This window comes from Sturnira hondurensis, unplaced genomic scaffold (assembly GCF_014824575.4).
Source record: "Sturnira hondurensis isolate 20B ecotype Veracruz unplaced genomic scaffold, ASM1482457v3 Scaffold0006829, whole genome shotgun sequence".
Lineage (NCBI taxonomy): Eukaryota > Metazoa > Chordata > Mammalia > Chiroptera > Phyllostomidae > Sturnira > Sturnira hondurensis.
In genome coordinates this window covers 11,253-26,240 of record NW_028079460.1, presented here as the reverse complement: position 1 = coordinate 26,240, position 14,988 = coordinate 11,253, and the positions used below count along the sequence as shown (strand labels likewise).

Here is a 14,988-nt window from a genome sequence, read left to right as displayed (position 1 = left end):
CAACCAGACACTGATGTTTCTCTCCCTTTTCCCCTCCTTTCCCCTCTCAATCAATCAATCAATCAATCAATAGTAAACACAGCAAATGTACAACATGTCTAATTTGTGTCTTGTCCCAAATCACCTTTCATTCAAAATGGAAATACCATTATAATCGTTATGGAAAATAAAATGATCCTAATGAAGAACTGAATGAAAACCTAAACAGAGCCTATCTTTATCACTTGATTTCCATCTTTCCCAGATTCTAGTTTGTTTTGTTCTCACTCCTAATGCTTACCCTCATCTATTTAAGTCCAATTCTGAGCATGGGGTCCTACACCTCTTTTCCTCACAACCCTGTCCCATCTATGCCTCCATCTCTTTTATACACCCAAATATATTATACCATGTAGTTCTAGAACTTAATGAGCACAAGGAAGGATAATAGAGAGAAGGAAAAAATTATAAATATCCTATCTCCTCCACCCTAAGAAATTATCTATGGGATAAGACTATCACTTCTCACTGCAGGTAAAAACCCGAAGTAGACACACCTGTCCCCTACCTGTCTTGACAGTTTTACGAGGACTCCAGTCAATGCTGACATGTGTGTTGAAGTCTTCAATGAGCTTCATAGCTCCCATCAGGTTACAGGGTTGGAACAAGGTCTGAAACTTAGGGTTGAACTGTTGGTGAAGGGCGATGGAGCTTTGAGCAAAGGTTCCCAGCTCTTCCTGGGAAAACAGGACAAAATGGAAATTTAAGTTCTGGACCATCATACCAAGAGCCCTTAGCCTCTGTGTGAAAGACTATCCTTCCTATTAAAGTATAAGAACAGGTAAAAATCACCCTAAAGTCTTTCGCAATTAACATTACCTCATTAAGACCGCAAGTCAGAGCAATACTCTTAAGAAAACTGAATACACTTTCTGTCCTTTCATGGAACTCAGTGGTTTATGTTCTCTCAGCAAACATAGGAAGCCATAGGAATAGCTACCAAAACATGCAGGAGAGAAGAAGAAATGTAGATTACGATGGGTGCGTATCTGTGAGAAATGGTTTGCCAAGCTAATTGCACACACAAGTCTTTAGAGTTATGAAGATCTGGAACCTTACAAGAAATATCCTGGTAGTGCTGGCCTCCGAGTTGAGATTGGGATTGGAGGTGGAGAGAAGGTGAATTTGCGTCAAGAGCTGAACATGCTGGGGAGGGAAAGAAAACAATACAGTAAAATGTTATGATGTCATTTCAGAAACCAAGAAGATCTTACCAGGATATCTGCAACTTTATTACATATCACTTTGCTTTCTGGAGAAACTATGAGAACAGCACAGTTTCTTGGTATAAATTTCACAGGTATGTTCCCCTTGAGAAGAATGACAGAACTAGAGGAAGTTTAACCTCAAACCAGACAAACTGAGATTAGAAAGAAGAAAACACTACTATGGCAGTGAGACTATTAAATTCAGAATGGCTTACTAAGGAGTCTTTGAAATCTGTAATTCTTTACCTATTATCAGGGTCCTCACATGCTTTCTTGCCTGAGTCACAGGGACTCATGAACATGGTAAGTTCTCAAAGTGCTAGCTGATGTGAAGACCCTGTGGTCCTATGGTTTCAAAGGGTGTCAGGACACCTCTCTCTTTCTAATTTACAAAGTTGCTAACTTTTGGCTTCATGTCAAGCCATGGAATAATACAATCTTAACATTAGAAAAAAAGTCTTACCTGTTGCATCTGCTGCTGGAGTCTCTTCCTCTGTGCTGGGTCTAGAATCAGAGTCTGAGGAACTTTCTCAGTCTGAGGCTTAACCCTCTCTACCTCTTGCTGCTGCTTGGCTGAAGATTTCTTCAACTTCAGCTGCTCAAGTAGCTCCTTCATTGTACGATGTTGCTCATTTAGCAAGTTGGCCAATGGTTCCTCAAACCTATCCCCAACAGGGAGATGACTACATGTGAGTATTTCCCTAGGCCCACGACATATCCAGTTCCTTCTAATGGAGGTCTAGAAGAGTCTGAATAGGTTCTATCTACTGATAATTCCTAAATCCCACTTTAGCCAACAAGCAAAACTCCTAACCTATCCAAATTTTTTCCCGAAGTTGTTAGCATTGATTCAAATAAGATGGTTCTAAATTGTCCCCCTTCCTCATTTTTCTGCAATCAGTCCTATAAGTAACAAACAAATAAAGAGGAAATAAAACAAAAATTTACGAGCAAGAGATACATCAGGTAACCAAGCAAAGAGTAATTGAAACTTACCATTCTATCATTATACTAATATCCAAATTAATCTGGGACTTGTTCGTAACAATGACATAAAATCTTTCAAAGTATGACATCTGTTCTCTGATTTACCCCTTACTCTAATCCCACTTGCCCTACCCTGGTGACCAGCTGAAACTCTGTCCAGGTGAGACGAGAGGCTGCTAGAAACCCAGATGTCCTCATAAACAGCCTGCCCGCAGACTCACTTGCTCACAAACACCCACCCTAAGCTCAAGTCTAGGAACAGCTTGTAAAGTGCCAGAGACATACCAGGGACAAAATGAATTATATGGCTTCAAGGCAAGGTCCATCACTATCCCTGTACTGAGCCCTCCCTGAAAACAGCCTGCAGACGCAGGAGGGCACCAAATCTAAATCTCCACTAACCTGGTAAACACTGCGAGCACCACCCTGCTGAACCGGAGACCCCACTCGACTCTTCCAATGGATGTGCCTCATAGGCAGCAGGCCTTGGCCCGTGCTGCAAACTTTGTGTTAAACTTTCTAACGTTGCCAGGTCCCTAGACAGTGGCAACTGGCCTCAGTGTGCCCTGTCCCTCTAAGTGGTCTCAGGCCCAGCACAGGCAGATACTAACTGTGAATCACCTTGTAGCTCCTAGCAGGTGGCCTAGGCCAGGAACAGGTGGTAGTTGACCTCAGCCTGCATCAGAGCCCCATACAAGAGGCCCCAGAACCAACCAACCAAACTGAGAATTTCAGGCTACAACAGAGAACCAGCTGATTAGCTCCACAAGTGGCACACACAAAGACTATCTCGACAGAGCCCAGAGCTCCACTGAAACGAATCCTGCTCCATGGGGTCAGCCCTGCTGCAGTTGTAAGCATTCAGCCTGAGGGTGAACCCCACCCACTGATGTACCAACAGCAATCAAGGCTCAAATGCAACAGGAGAGCACACAAACCATACAAGGTGCGCTCCTGACCACATGGCGCAGGTGACCTGGCAGACTGCCACAGGGCCCTGCAGGACACATACTACATAAGGAAGCCCTGCAAAGACTAGAGACAGACCAAATCTACTTAATACATAAAAATAAATAGGAAGCCAGACAAAATGAGAACACAAAGACACATCCCAAAAGAAAAAAACAGAACAAAATTCCAGGAAAAGAACTAAAAAAATATGGAGACAAGCAATTTACCCAATATAGAGTTCAAAACACTTGGTTAGAAGGATGCTCAATGAACTTAGGGGGAAGACCAGATGAACTCAGTGAGAATTTACACAAAGAGATTAGAAATAAAGAATACAGTAACAGAATCAACAGCAGATGAGATGAAGGAGATAATCTGCATCAATGATGTAGAACACAACGTAGCAAAAAACATGCAAATAAAATAGCAAAAAAAGAAAAGTGAAGCATCATAACATCACATCATAGGGATACCAGAAGGCAAAGAGAAAAGGCAAGGAACTAAAAAACTATTTGAAGAAATAATGACTGAAAACTTCCCTAACCTGGCAAAGGAAATACACATTAAAGTACAGGAAATGCAGAAAAGACCCAAATAAGATAAACTCCAGGAGGCCCACACCAAGATGTATCATAATGAAAATGGTAAAGGTTAGCCCTGGCTGGTGTGGCTCAGTCTGGCTGGGTGCTGTCCTGTAAACCAAAAGGTCACAGGTTTGATTCCCAAACAGGATACATCTCTGAGTATGGGAGTTCAGTTCCCAATCAGGGTGCATACAAGAGGCAACCAACTTATGTTTCTCTCTCACATCGATATTTCTCTCCCTCTGTCTCCTTCTCTTTCCCTCTCTCTAAAATCAATAACTATGTCCTCAGGTAAGAATAAAATAATAAATTTAAAATGAAATAAAATAAAGCGAAAGAGAACAAAACAAAATGGCAAAGATTAAAGACAAAGAAAGAATCTTAAAAGCAGCAAGAGAACAGCAGTGAATTACATACAAGGAAGTTCCCATAAGACTGTCAGCTGTTTTCTCGATAGAAACTTGGTAGAAATAAATTTAAAAAGAAAAAAAAAAAGAATAAACTTGGTAGGCCCAAAGGGACTGGGATGAAATATTCAAAGTGATGAAAAGGAAGGACCTACAACCAAGATCACTCTACCCAGCGAGGCTATCATTTAGAATCTAAGGGCAGATTAAGAGCTTCCCTGACAAGAAAAAGTTACAGGAGTTCATCACCACCAAACCACTATTACAAGAAATGTTAAAGGGACTTTTTTAAGAAGAAGAAAAAAAGACAAAAAATATGAACTAACACCCCTGACCAGTGTGGCTCAGTTGGTTGAGCATCGTCCTGCAAAGTGAAAGATCTCTGGTTTGATTCTTCCTCAGGGCACATGCCTGGGTTGCGGGTTTAGTCCCCGGTTAGGGTGCATATGAGACATAACTGCTTATGAGAGGCGACTGATTCTTATTTTTCTCTCATATCAATGTTTCTTTTCCTCTCTGTCTCCCTCTCTTCCCCTTTCTCTAAAAATAAAGAAATAAAACCTTTTTTTAAAAAGATTTTATTTATTTATCTTTAGAGGGGAAGGGAAGAAGAGAGGGAGAGAAATATCAATGTATGGTTGCCTCTCATGGGTCCCCTGCTGGGAACTGGACTGCAACCCAGGCATGTGCCCTGACTGGGAATTGAACTGCGATTCTTTGGTTCACAGGCCCATGCTCAATCCACTGAGCTACACCAGCCAGGGCAAGAAATAAAATCTTTTAAAGAAAAAATGTACACTATTTTTTTAAAAGTCTATTCAAAAAACTGTGTGGGGAAAACTAGATGGATACATACAAAAAAATAAAACTAGACCACTTTCTTACACCATATACAAGAATAAGTTCCCAGGAGGAATGGTTCCATTCTGCTACATCAGAATTTTTGTCCTATGACCTGTAACTTGAAGTAAGTGAGTCAAATACAGACTCTCAGAAATCTTGTAAATATTCTTTAAAAAAAAGTAAATATGTGAGGTGATAGAAGTGTTAATTAAATGAATGGGTGGGGGAAATCCTTTCACAATCTATGTGTGTATCAAACCATCATATTGTACATTTTCAATATCTTACATCTTTGACAACAGCACTTCAATAAAGTAAAAAGGGGAAATCCTAAGATATTTGTTGCAGTTATATTACGTTATTTATTGTACTGGAGTATGACTTATATTTCTGGCTTTTACACATTTGTTAGTATACCTTGTCTTTTTCACTAAATTGCAAGTTCCCCAAAAGTGTACCTTTCAGACGAATCCCAAGCTCTCTATTTAGGTAATGCTGTTCAATTAAAACACAGGATTAATTAGAGGCTTTGAGTATCTTAGGTTTTCTTTTTCCCATCCATTGCATAAACTACACCCTGACCTCTGCTTCTACTCAGAACAGATAACAATGAAGTACAGATAGATTATGCAAACATATTGCAAAAACAGGGGAAAATTAGTCTCTACTTTTTGGGTTGGACAACAGAAGTGCCAACTTTATATGAACAGGGCAGTCTATATATTTTAGATTCCAAGGCATTATCGTAGGTGCTTCACGGTTTGTTGAATTAATGTTTAGATGATTAACAAACATTCATTGACACTTACCAGATATTAACAGCAAATGAGGAGAACAAAAGTGGCCTGATGTATATGACAACTTGCAGTAGTTTTTGTGGCTGGCCACGTAGAATCCCACATACCTCCTCCAGCACCACTCTCCTGGAGAAGCTGCTATGGATGCCAGCTACTGCTTTCTCTCCATTCCCAAACAGACACAGCTTGGTCTACAGCTGCACTGCCCCATGAGGAGATTTATTCACCTGACATATAACATTCCCACTGGGGATGAAAAATGAACTAAAATTTCTGAAAACCTTTTCAAACATACATTTCTTGTCCATTCTAACTTTCAAGGTCTTTGACAGGCCTACCGTAGGGCTTGAGGAGTGTTAAAGTTGGGCCGAGGCTCAGCCACACGTTCCTCTTCCTCTGGGCCATCGTCTTCCACGTTGGGGAATCCCATCTCATCTTGAAACTGAAGAAAATGAAATGGAAATGATGGGTTTTCCTAAGGAACAGGCATGTGAAAGTCACTGTAACAGTGAGAAGTGAAGTAAAGACTACAGTTTACAGGACTTTAATTTTTTTTTCTCTTTTCAGTGCACCCATAGTCCCACACACAGGATGACTAGACTATTTCAACAGAAAAAAAAATATCTGTCAACTGGTCAAATTATAATGCTAAGGACAGAGTATGGATAACTCACAACAATCATAAATATCTTTCAAGAGACAAATTTATCAGAAAGACAACTACTTGTCCTCAGAATAATCTAAAACTAGCTTGCAATCTTTAGGGATGCACCAAATGATTGTTGAGAAAACAATCATTTAAAAAAACTGTTAGAGAGGCTGTTCAAAGTTTGAAGGAAAATTTACTAAAAATTATCTACATACTGATATTCAAAGTTTATTAGCAAAATTCTCCTGTCACTATATTCTCTCCTGGATGAACTAGAAGGTGAATTGGCTTGGTCTAAACACTTTCTGGAGGCAGGGGTCCTGGGACCAAAGGACAGCGCTTGCTGGAGGATCCACTTTTACCATCCCAAACTTACTGGAGGATCATTACTCACAGTTTCAAACAGCTCTTCCATCAGTCCATTCACTTCCTTTTCTACAAAAGAGCCAAACAGTACGTTGTTGGCACAACTTAGTTTCATAAAGGGTAATTCCAAGAAGACAATGTATGTTGTTTTCAGCAAGGCATCTGACAAAACCCTCATATATATTTAACATTCATTCATTCAAAAACAGCTGAACAGCAATGATGCCTCAATCCCTGTTCTAGTACCTGCAATACATGCAAAACTCAATAGTCCTACAATCGTGACGCTTAAATTCTAGTGGGAAGACATACATAAAACATGAGCTAGATGATTTCATAATAAGATATATTTATAGTTTGTTAACCTATCCAACTGAGTGGAGTCAAGAGAGAAGTCTCTAGCAGTGTGTCACAGAACCTTGTCTTTGCACTGGAACCATTTGGTAACTCTATCAATGACTTAGAACAGGGGTCTCCATCCCATGGTCCGTGGCCTGTTAGGAACCAGGCCACATATCAGGGGCAAGTGAACAATTGAAACTTCATCTGTATTCACAGCTGCTCCCCATCACTCACATTACCGCCCGAACTCCACCTTCTGTCAGATCAGTAGTGGCCTTAGATTCTCACAGGAGCACAAACCCTACTATGAACTGCACATGCGAGGGATCTAGGTTGCCTGCTCCTTATTAGAATCTAAGGCCTGATGATCGTAGGTGGATCTGAGGCGGTAATGCTACTGCTGGGAGCGGCTATAAGTACAGACTACCATTAGCAGAGAGGTTTGACTGCACAGAGACCATCACGAATCAATTGCTTGCAGACCATATCAAAACCCTATCAGTGAGGGGCAAGTGACAATTAAGCTGCACCTGGTGGCAAGCTTTATAGTGGTGAGTTGATGTGCTTCAATTGTACAGCTGCATCTGGTGGCAGGCTTTAAGTCAGAATTTGACACTTATTTTAGTCTGCACGTGGCCCGCCTACTATTTTATTTACCACTTCTGCCTGCCCTTCTTTCTTACACTGTGCACTTGTCTCACCTCACAGTTTCGGTAAGCCCACACGCTAACCCTAGCCAAAGTGAGCAAAAAACAAACATGGCTGGAGAATTTCTTTGAAAAAGGGGGAAAGACCCAATGATGAGATAGCAGAAGGCTCTAAGACTGCCAAGAAAAAGAAAGCTACACTTAAAAGAAAATACCTACTTAAATTATGGGTTCATTGCAACAGATGATTCACATTTTCCAAGCCTGCTTTGTATAATATGTGGTGACTGGTGACCAGCTATCCAACAAAGCCACGAAACCTTCAAAACTGCTTTGCCATGTGAAGACCAAGAATCCTAAATTAAAGGCAAGCCTTTGGAGTTTTTCAAAAGAAAAAAGCCTGAACACAAACAGAAGCAATTATTGAAAGCCACCACCTCATCAAATGTGTCTGCACTGAGAGCATCACTCTGTGGCTAACCGAATTGCTAAAGCTAAGAAGCCCTTTACTGTTGGTGAAGAGTTGATCCTGCCTGCTGCAGAGGACATCTGTTGTGAACTTTCAGGAGAGGCTGCGATTCAAAAGGCAGCATGTGCTCCTCTTCCAGCTAGCACCATAACCAGACACACTGACGAAACAGCAGAGAACACTCATTACTGAGTCACCATGGTACACAATGCAGGTTGACAAGCCTACCGATGTTGACAACAAGGCAGCGACATTTTTTGTGTGAAATATTTTTTCAGGAGGATGTGCCTGAGGATATGTTATGTGCGCTTTTGTTGCCAACCAACACCAAAGCTGCAGAACTATTTAAGTCTTTGAATGATTACATATCAGGAAAACAGAATTAGTCTTTTTCTATTGGTATGTGATTGGATGGAACAGCTGGTTTCACTACTTAGGTCAAAGATGTTGCTTCTGAATGTGAGTCTATGCACTGTGTCACCCATAGAGAAATGTGAGCTAGCTGAAAAAGGTCACCTGAACTTAACGTTTTGCAGGATGTGATTAAAATTATCAGTCACATTAAAGTACATGCCTGTAACTCGTATTTGTTCACATAGCTCTGTGAGGAGATGGACACAGAGCACACATGTCTTCTCTCACATGCAGAAGTGAGATGGCTTTCTAAAGTTACATCACTGGCCAGAGTTTCTCAGTTACAAGAGCTGCTCCAGAGGTTTCTTCTATAAGAACAGTCACCAGTGGCAGCACATCTCAGTGACCCAGGATGGGTCACAAAACTTGCTTACTTGCGTGACATATTCAACCTGCTCAAAGAATTCAATCTGTCACTTCAGGGACAACCACCATTGTGTTCAAGTTGGTAGATAAAGTGGCTGCATTCAAAGCCAAACTGAAACTATGGGGGTAATGAGTGAACACTGGGGTTTTTGACATGTTTCAAACATTAGTAGAAATTTTCAAAGAGACTGAGCCAGGGCCTTCTCTCTCCCAGGGGGTGCAGGATCACCTATCTCAGATTTCAGAAGAGTTTGAGCATTACTTCTCAACCACAAAAGACCCCCGAACAGGGAAGGAATAGATCCATGGCCCATTTGTGAGTAAGCCAGGTGACCCAACTTTGTCCGTACCAGAAGAGGATCAACTGCTTGAGAAAGCAAATGACAGTGGCCTTGAAAGTATGTCTGGAACAACTTCAAATCTCCATACACTCTGGATTAAAGTCAAGGGGAGATTCTTTTTTCTCCCTTTTTAAAAGATTTTATTTATTTACCCTGGCTGGTGTAGCTCAGTGGATTGAGCGCAGACCTGCGAACCAGACGATCACGGTTCGATTCCCAGTCAGGGCACATGCCTGGGTTGCAGGCCAGGTCCCTGCAGGCCAACTCCCAGCAGGGGACGCATGAGAGGCAACCATACATTGATGTTTCTCTCCCTCTCTCCTTCCCTTCCCCTCTAAAGATAAATAAATAAAATATTAAAAAAAAGATTTTATTTATTTAAAGACTTCTATACAGTTCAATTTTCTGGCAGTTCCAGTTCCTTTTTGTTTTCAAATTGGTTGTTATCCTTCTTTTGGTTGTGCGAAGAAGCAAAGTGTATCTACCTACACCTCCCTCTTTGCTGGAAACTCTCTGCTTAAAATTCTTTGGGCTCTCCTTTTTGACAGACCAAAACTCAAATTCAAGGTTCTCCAATTCATGACTTCCGGCCAAAATGGAGGCATAGGTAGACACACTGGGTCTCCTCACACAACCAAAATAAGGACAACAAAAATTTAGACATAAAATAACAACCAGAACTGACAGAATATTGAACTGTATGTAAGCTGAACAGCCAAGGAGCTGAAACAGACACATTCATTGAGACCAGTAGGCAGGGTGGAGGCCGGTGGCTGAGCGGAGAGGGGCTGCGGCACAGAAAGAGGTGACACCAGGAGTGCAAAACACCCGGCATGCAGGCAGCAGCTTGCAGACCCCAGACACGAGATGGCAACAGGCAGACCCAGTGGGGTGGCGATTGTGAAGAGGGGCACCAGGCCCAAGGTGGCTGGCTGACTTGGTGGTCCCACATTCACACGCAGACAACTGGGGAGCGAGACAGACCATGCAACCTAGGGTCCCAGCGCTGGGAAATAAAGCCTCAAAACACTGATTGAAAACACTTGTGGGGGTTGAAGGGCTGGGAGAGACTCCCAGCCTCACAGGAGAGTTCGATGGAGAGACCCACAGGGTCCTAGAATGCACACAAGCCCACCCAAACAGGAATCAGCACCATAAAGGCCCAGTTTGCTTGGGGGAAGCAGTGGAATGGACTGAGGTCCAACAGGTAGCTAAGCAAGTGCCACTGTACCCTCTTGGACCCCACCTCCACATACAGTCTCACAACCCAGTGATGAAGAAAGGGTTTGCCCCACCCTGGTGAACACCTAAGGCTCTGCCCCTCACTATATAACTAGCATGACCAGACCAAAAAAAAAAAGGCTCAAACAGAACAACAGATCAGAGCTCCGGAGCCAATACTTTTAAGCAACCAACAGACAGCCAACCTATCAGATGCACAGTTCAAAACACTGGTCATCAGGATGCTCACAGAACTGGTTGATTTTACTCACAAATTAGAGGAACAAATGAAGGCTATGCTAAGTGAAATGAAGGAAAATGCACAGGAAACCAATAATGATGGGATGGAAACTGGGACTCATTCAATAGAGTGGACCAGAAGGAAGAAAGAAGCAACCAAACAGAAAAGAATGAAGAAACAAGAATTCAAAAAAAATGAGGAGAGGCTTAGGAACCTCCAGGACATCTTTAATTCAGATGTGTTCCAACATCCAAATTATAGGGTACCAGGAGGGAAAGAGGAAGAGCAACAAGTGGAAAACTTATTTGAACAAATAATAAAGGAGAACTTCCCGAATCTGACAACGGAAATAGACTTCCAGGAAGTCCAGGAAGCTCAGAGAGTCCCAAAGAAGTTGGACCAAAGGAGGAACACATCAAGGCACATCATAATTACATTAGCCAAGATTAAAATAAAGGAGAGAATCCTAGAAGCAGCAAGAGATAAGGGGACAGTCACCTACAAAGGAGTTCCCTTCAGACTGTCAGCGGATTTCTCAAGAGACCTTCCAGGCAAGAAGGGGCTGGAAAGAAATATTCCAAGTCATAAAATGCAAAGACCTACAGCCAAGATTGCTCTATCCAGCAAAGCTTTCATTTAGAATGGAAGGGCAGATAAAGTGCTTCTCAGATAAGATCAAATTCAAGGAGTTCATCATCACCAAGCCATTATTATATGAAATGTTAAAGTAACATATCTAAGAAAAAGAAGATAAGAAATATGAACAGTAAAAAGACAGCAAACTCGCAATTATTAACAACCACACCTAAAACAAAAACAAACTAAGCAAACAACTAGAACAGGAACAAAACCAGAAAAAGAGGTCACATGGAGAGTTAGCTACAGGGGAGTGGGAGGAGGGGGGAGGAAGGTACAGAGAATAAGTAGCATAGACGGTAGGTAGCAAATAGACAGTGGGAGAGCAAGAACAGTACGGAAAATGTAGAAGCTAAAGAACTTGTGACACATGGTCATGAACTAAAGCGGGGGAATGTGGGTGGGAGAGGGTGTGCAGGGTGGAGGGGAATGAAGGGGTGAAAATGGGACAACCATAATAGCATAATTAATAAAATATATTTAAATTTTTTTTAAAAGGTTCTCCAATTCAGGGACTGAATACTGCTTACCTTTTTATCCACTCACATATACAACTATACCAAACTATTTACCATTTTCCAAACACACTTTTTTCACAATTCTGTTGTTTGCAGGTGCTCTTATATTTGTAATATCCCTTTGCTGTCCCCATTTATCAAAAATGTCCTATTCCTCCTTCAAAACCACGATTAAAATGTCTCATCTTGTGAATCCCTTCCTAAGCCCTTGCACCGTAACTTCACACCATACATTAGATTACACCTTCTTTTAAGCAACTAGAACACTTTATAAACAAGCTGTTCACAGCACCTATCACTTTGTATTACAGCTTTTTCTGTCTGTATCCCTAGTAAACTGTCATCTTATATGACAGAGGCCATTTCTTTTTCATTTTTGGTATCCTAAGTACAACCCTACCAATTACTGGACTAAATAAATATGTTACTGTGGGATGTATAAATGAATGAGTGATAGGCTTTCTGTATACCTACATTTAAAGAATTACAGAACGGGGTAGAGGAAGCTTATATGTCTTAGCTTAAATGGACTGCAAACTTCACACTCAAAACCCTACCACATAAACAAGTGTAGATGGGGCACAGTCAAGAGCAGGACCCATAGGAAACACACTCACTGGTGATTCTCACTGCCCGGTCAGTTCGGAAATCCTCCGTGTCTGGTTCATCACGGTCTTCCAGGAAGTTATATTCTGGATCGTCATCATCATCTGCCTCATCTAGAAAAAAATGTTTCAGACACTTACTCCAAAACGGAACTCTCATCTCAAGTAACAATTTAAGATATTCAGCAACATAAGAATTTATTCCAATAAAGTACATTTATTTTAATAAAGTTTTAAAATAATTGTTCTCTGTATGCCTTTGCAAAAATCATTACCCACAGCTGACTCATCTCACCTATTCTCACCAATAAGCCATATTTCTTCCTTCCTTCAAATAAGACTTAAACCTCTCTCAAAATGCAGCAAAAGCCAGAAAACTGAACATGTAATTTATTTCAGTAATTCCACTTTGAGTAGTGCATCTTTTTTTTTTTTAAATTAATCCTCACCCACAGACATGCTTACTGATTTTAGGAAAAGGGGAAGAGAGGGAGAAATAGAGGGAGAGAAGCACTAATCAGTTGTTTCTCATATGCACCCCAGCTGGGGACCAAATCCACAACCTACCCATGTGCCCTGACAGGGAATCAAATCTGCAACCTTTTGGTTTATGGGGTGATGCTCCGACCAACTGAGCCATACCAACCATGGCTGAGTAGTGCATCTTATGAAAATAATATTTTGGTAAAACTATACAAAGGCACTGATAGTGAAAAAAGGAACAACCCTTTCCCCCAGATTAGGGAATACCTGCAATACAAAATGAAAACATGCAACTTTCTATAAATGTCCAATACCTACATACAAAGAATGACACAGTATTATACAGACATAATAATCATTAAGTACAAAAAATTACACTGCTACAACAGAACTGAAAAATACAAAAATATCAAGCATTTGTTAGGACATAGAAATATGGTTGTTGTTCTCCCTCATAATTTTCTCTAATGTTGATACTTGGATGTCTTTATTACTCTTTTTTTTTTTGCTTCATTACTGGCTTCTTTATTCTTTAGCATTTTTCTATTTCTTACCTTTTTTAAAAATATATTTTATTTAGGCCCTGGCTGGTGTAGCTCAGTGGATTGAGCACGAGCCTGCGAACCAGAGGATCGCGGTTTGATTCCCAGTCAGGGCACATGCCTGGGTTGCAGGCTGGTTCCCTGCAGGCCAACTCCCAGCACGGGACGCACGAAAGGCAACCATACATTGTTTCTCTCCCTCTCTCCTTCCCCTCTAAAGATAAATAAATAATCTAAAATCTTTAAAAAGTATATATATTTTATTGATTATACCATTACAGTTGTTCTATTCTCCCCCTTCATTCCCCTCCACCCTGCACACCCCTTCTCCCACCATTCCCCCCCTTTAGTTTATGACCATGTGTCTCAAGTTCTTTAGATTCTATATTTCCCTCACTATTCTTGCCCTCTCCCTATTTTCTACCTATTGTCTATGCTATTTTCTGTACCTTCTCCCCCCTTCTCCTCCTCCCACTCCCCTCTTGCTAACCCTCCATGTGTTCTTCATTTCTATGGTTCCACTCCTGATCTAGCTGTCCTCTTGGTTTGCTTTTGTTTTAGGTGTGGTTGTTAATAACTGAGTTTGCTGTCCTTTCACTGTTCCTATTTTTCATCTTCTTTTTCTTAGGTAAGTTCCTTTAGCATTTCATATAATAAAGGCTTGGTGATGATGAACTCCTTGAATTTGAGCTTATCTAAGAAGTACTTTATCTGTCCTTCCATTCTAAATGAAAGTTTTGCTGGATAAAGCATTCTTGGCTGTAGGTCTTTGGACTTCATGACTTGGAATACTTCTTTCCAGCCCCTTCTTGCCTGTAAGGTCTCTTTTGAGAAATCCCTGTCTGATGGGAACTCCTTTGTAGGTGACTGTCCCCTTATCTCTTGCTGCTTCCAGGATTCTCTCCTTCATTTTCATCTTGGCTAATGTAATTATGATGTGCCTTGGTGTGTTCCTTCTTGGGTCCAACTTCTTTGGGACTCTCTGAGCTTCCTGGACTTCCTAGAAGTCTATTTCCTTGGCCAGACTGGGGAAGTTCTCCTTTATTATTTGTTCAAATAAGTTTTCCACTCGTAGCTGTTTCTTTTCCCCTTCTGGTATCCCTATAATTTGGATGTTGGAACGTTTAAAGATATCCTGGAGGTTCCTAAGCCTCTCCTCATTTTTTAAAATTCTTGTTTCTTCATTCTTTTCTGGTTGGATGTTTCATTCTTCCTTATGGTCCACTCCATTGAGCTCAGTCCCAGTTTTCTTTCCATCACTATTGGTTTCCTGTGCATTTCCCTTCATTTCAATTAGTTTAGCCTTCATATGTTCCTCTAATTTGTGACAAT

The 14,988-nt window shown here is 41.1% G+C and overlaps 1 protein-coding gene across 1 annotated transcript in view; it reads right to left on the bottom strand.

Annotated features, from left to right (window-relative positions):
* GON4L (gon-4 like) overlaps positions 1-12,776 on the bottom strand; it is a 39,970-nt gene extending 27,194 nt beyond the window's left edge. The window contains exons 1-6 of the mRNA XM_037050544.1: positions 12,644-12,776; positions 6,860-6,900; positions 6,155-6,258; positions 1,711-1,909; positions 1,099-1,185; positions 548-716 (exon numbers count right to left, since the gene is read on the bottom strand). Of these exons, the coding sequence (XP_036906439.1) occupies positions 548-716; positions 1,099-1,185; positions 1,711-1,909; positions 6,155-6,258; positions 6,860-6,880 (580 nt within the window). The 5' untranslated portion in view covers positions 6,881-6,900; positions 12,644-12,776. The remainder of the gene's footprint in view (positions 1-547; positions 717-1,098; positions 1,186-1,710; positions 1,910-6,154; positions 6,259-6,859; positions 6,901-12,643) is intronic.
* Between the last annotated feature and the right edge of the window lie 2,212 nt (positions 12,777-14,988).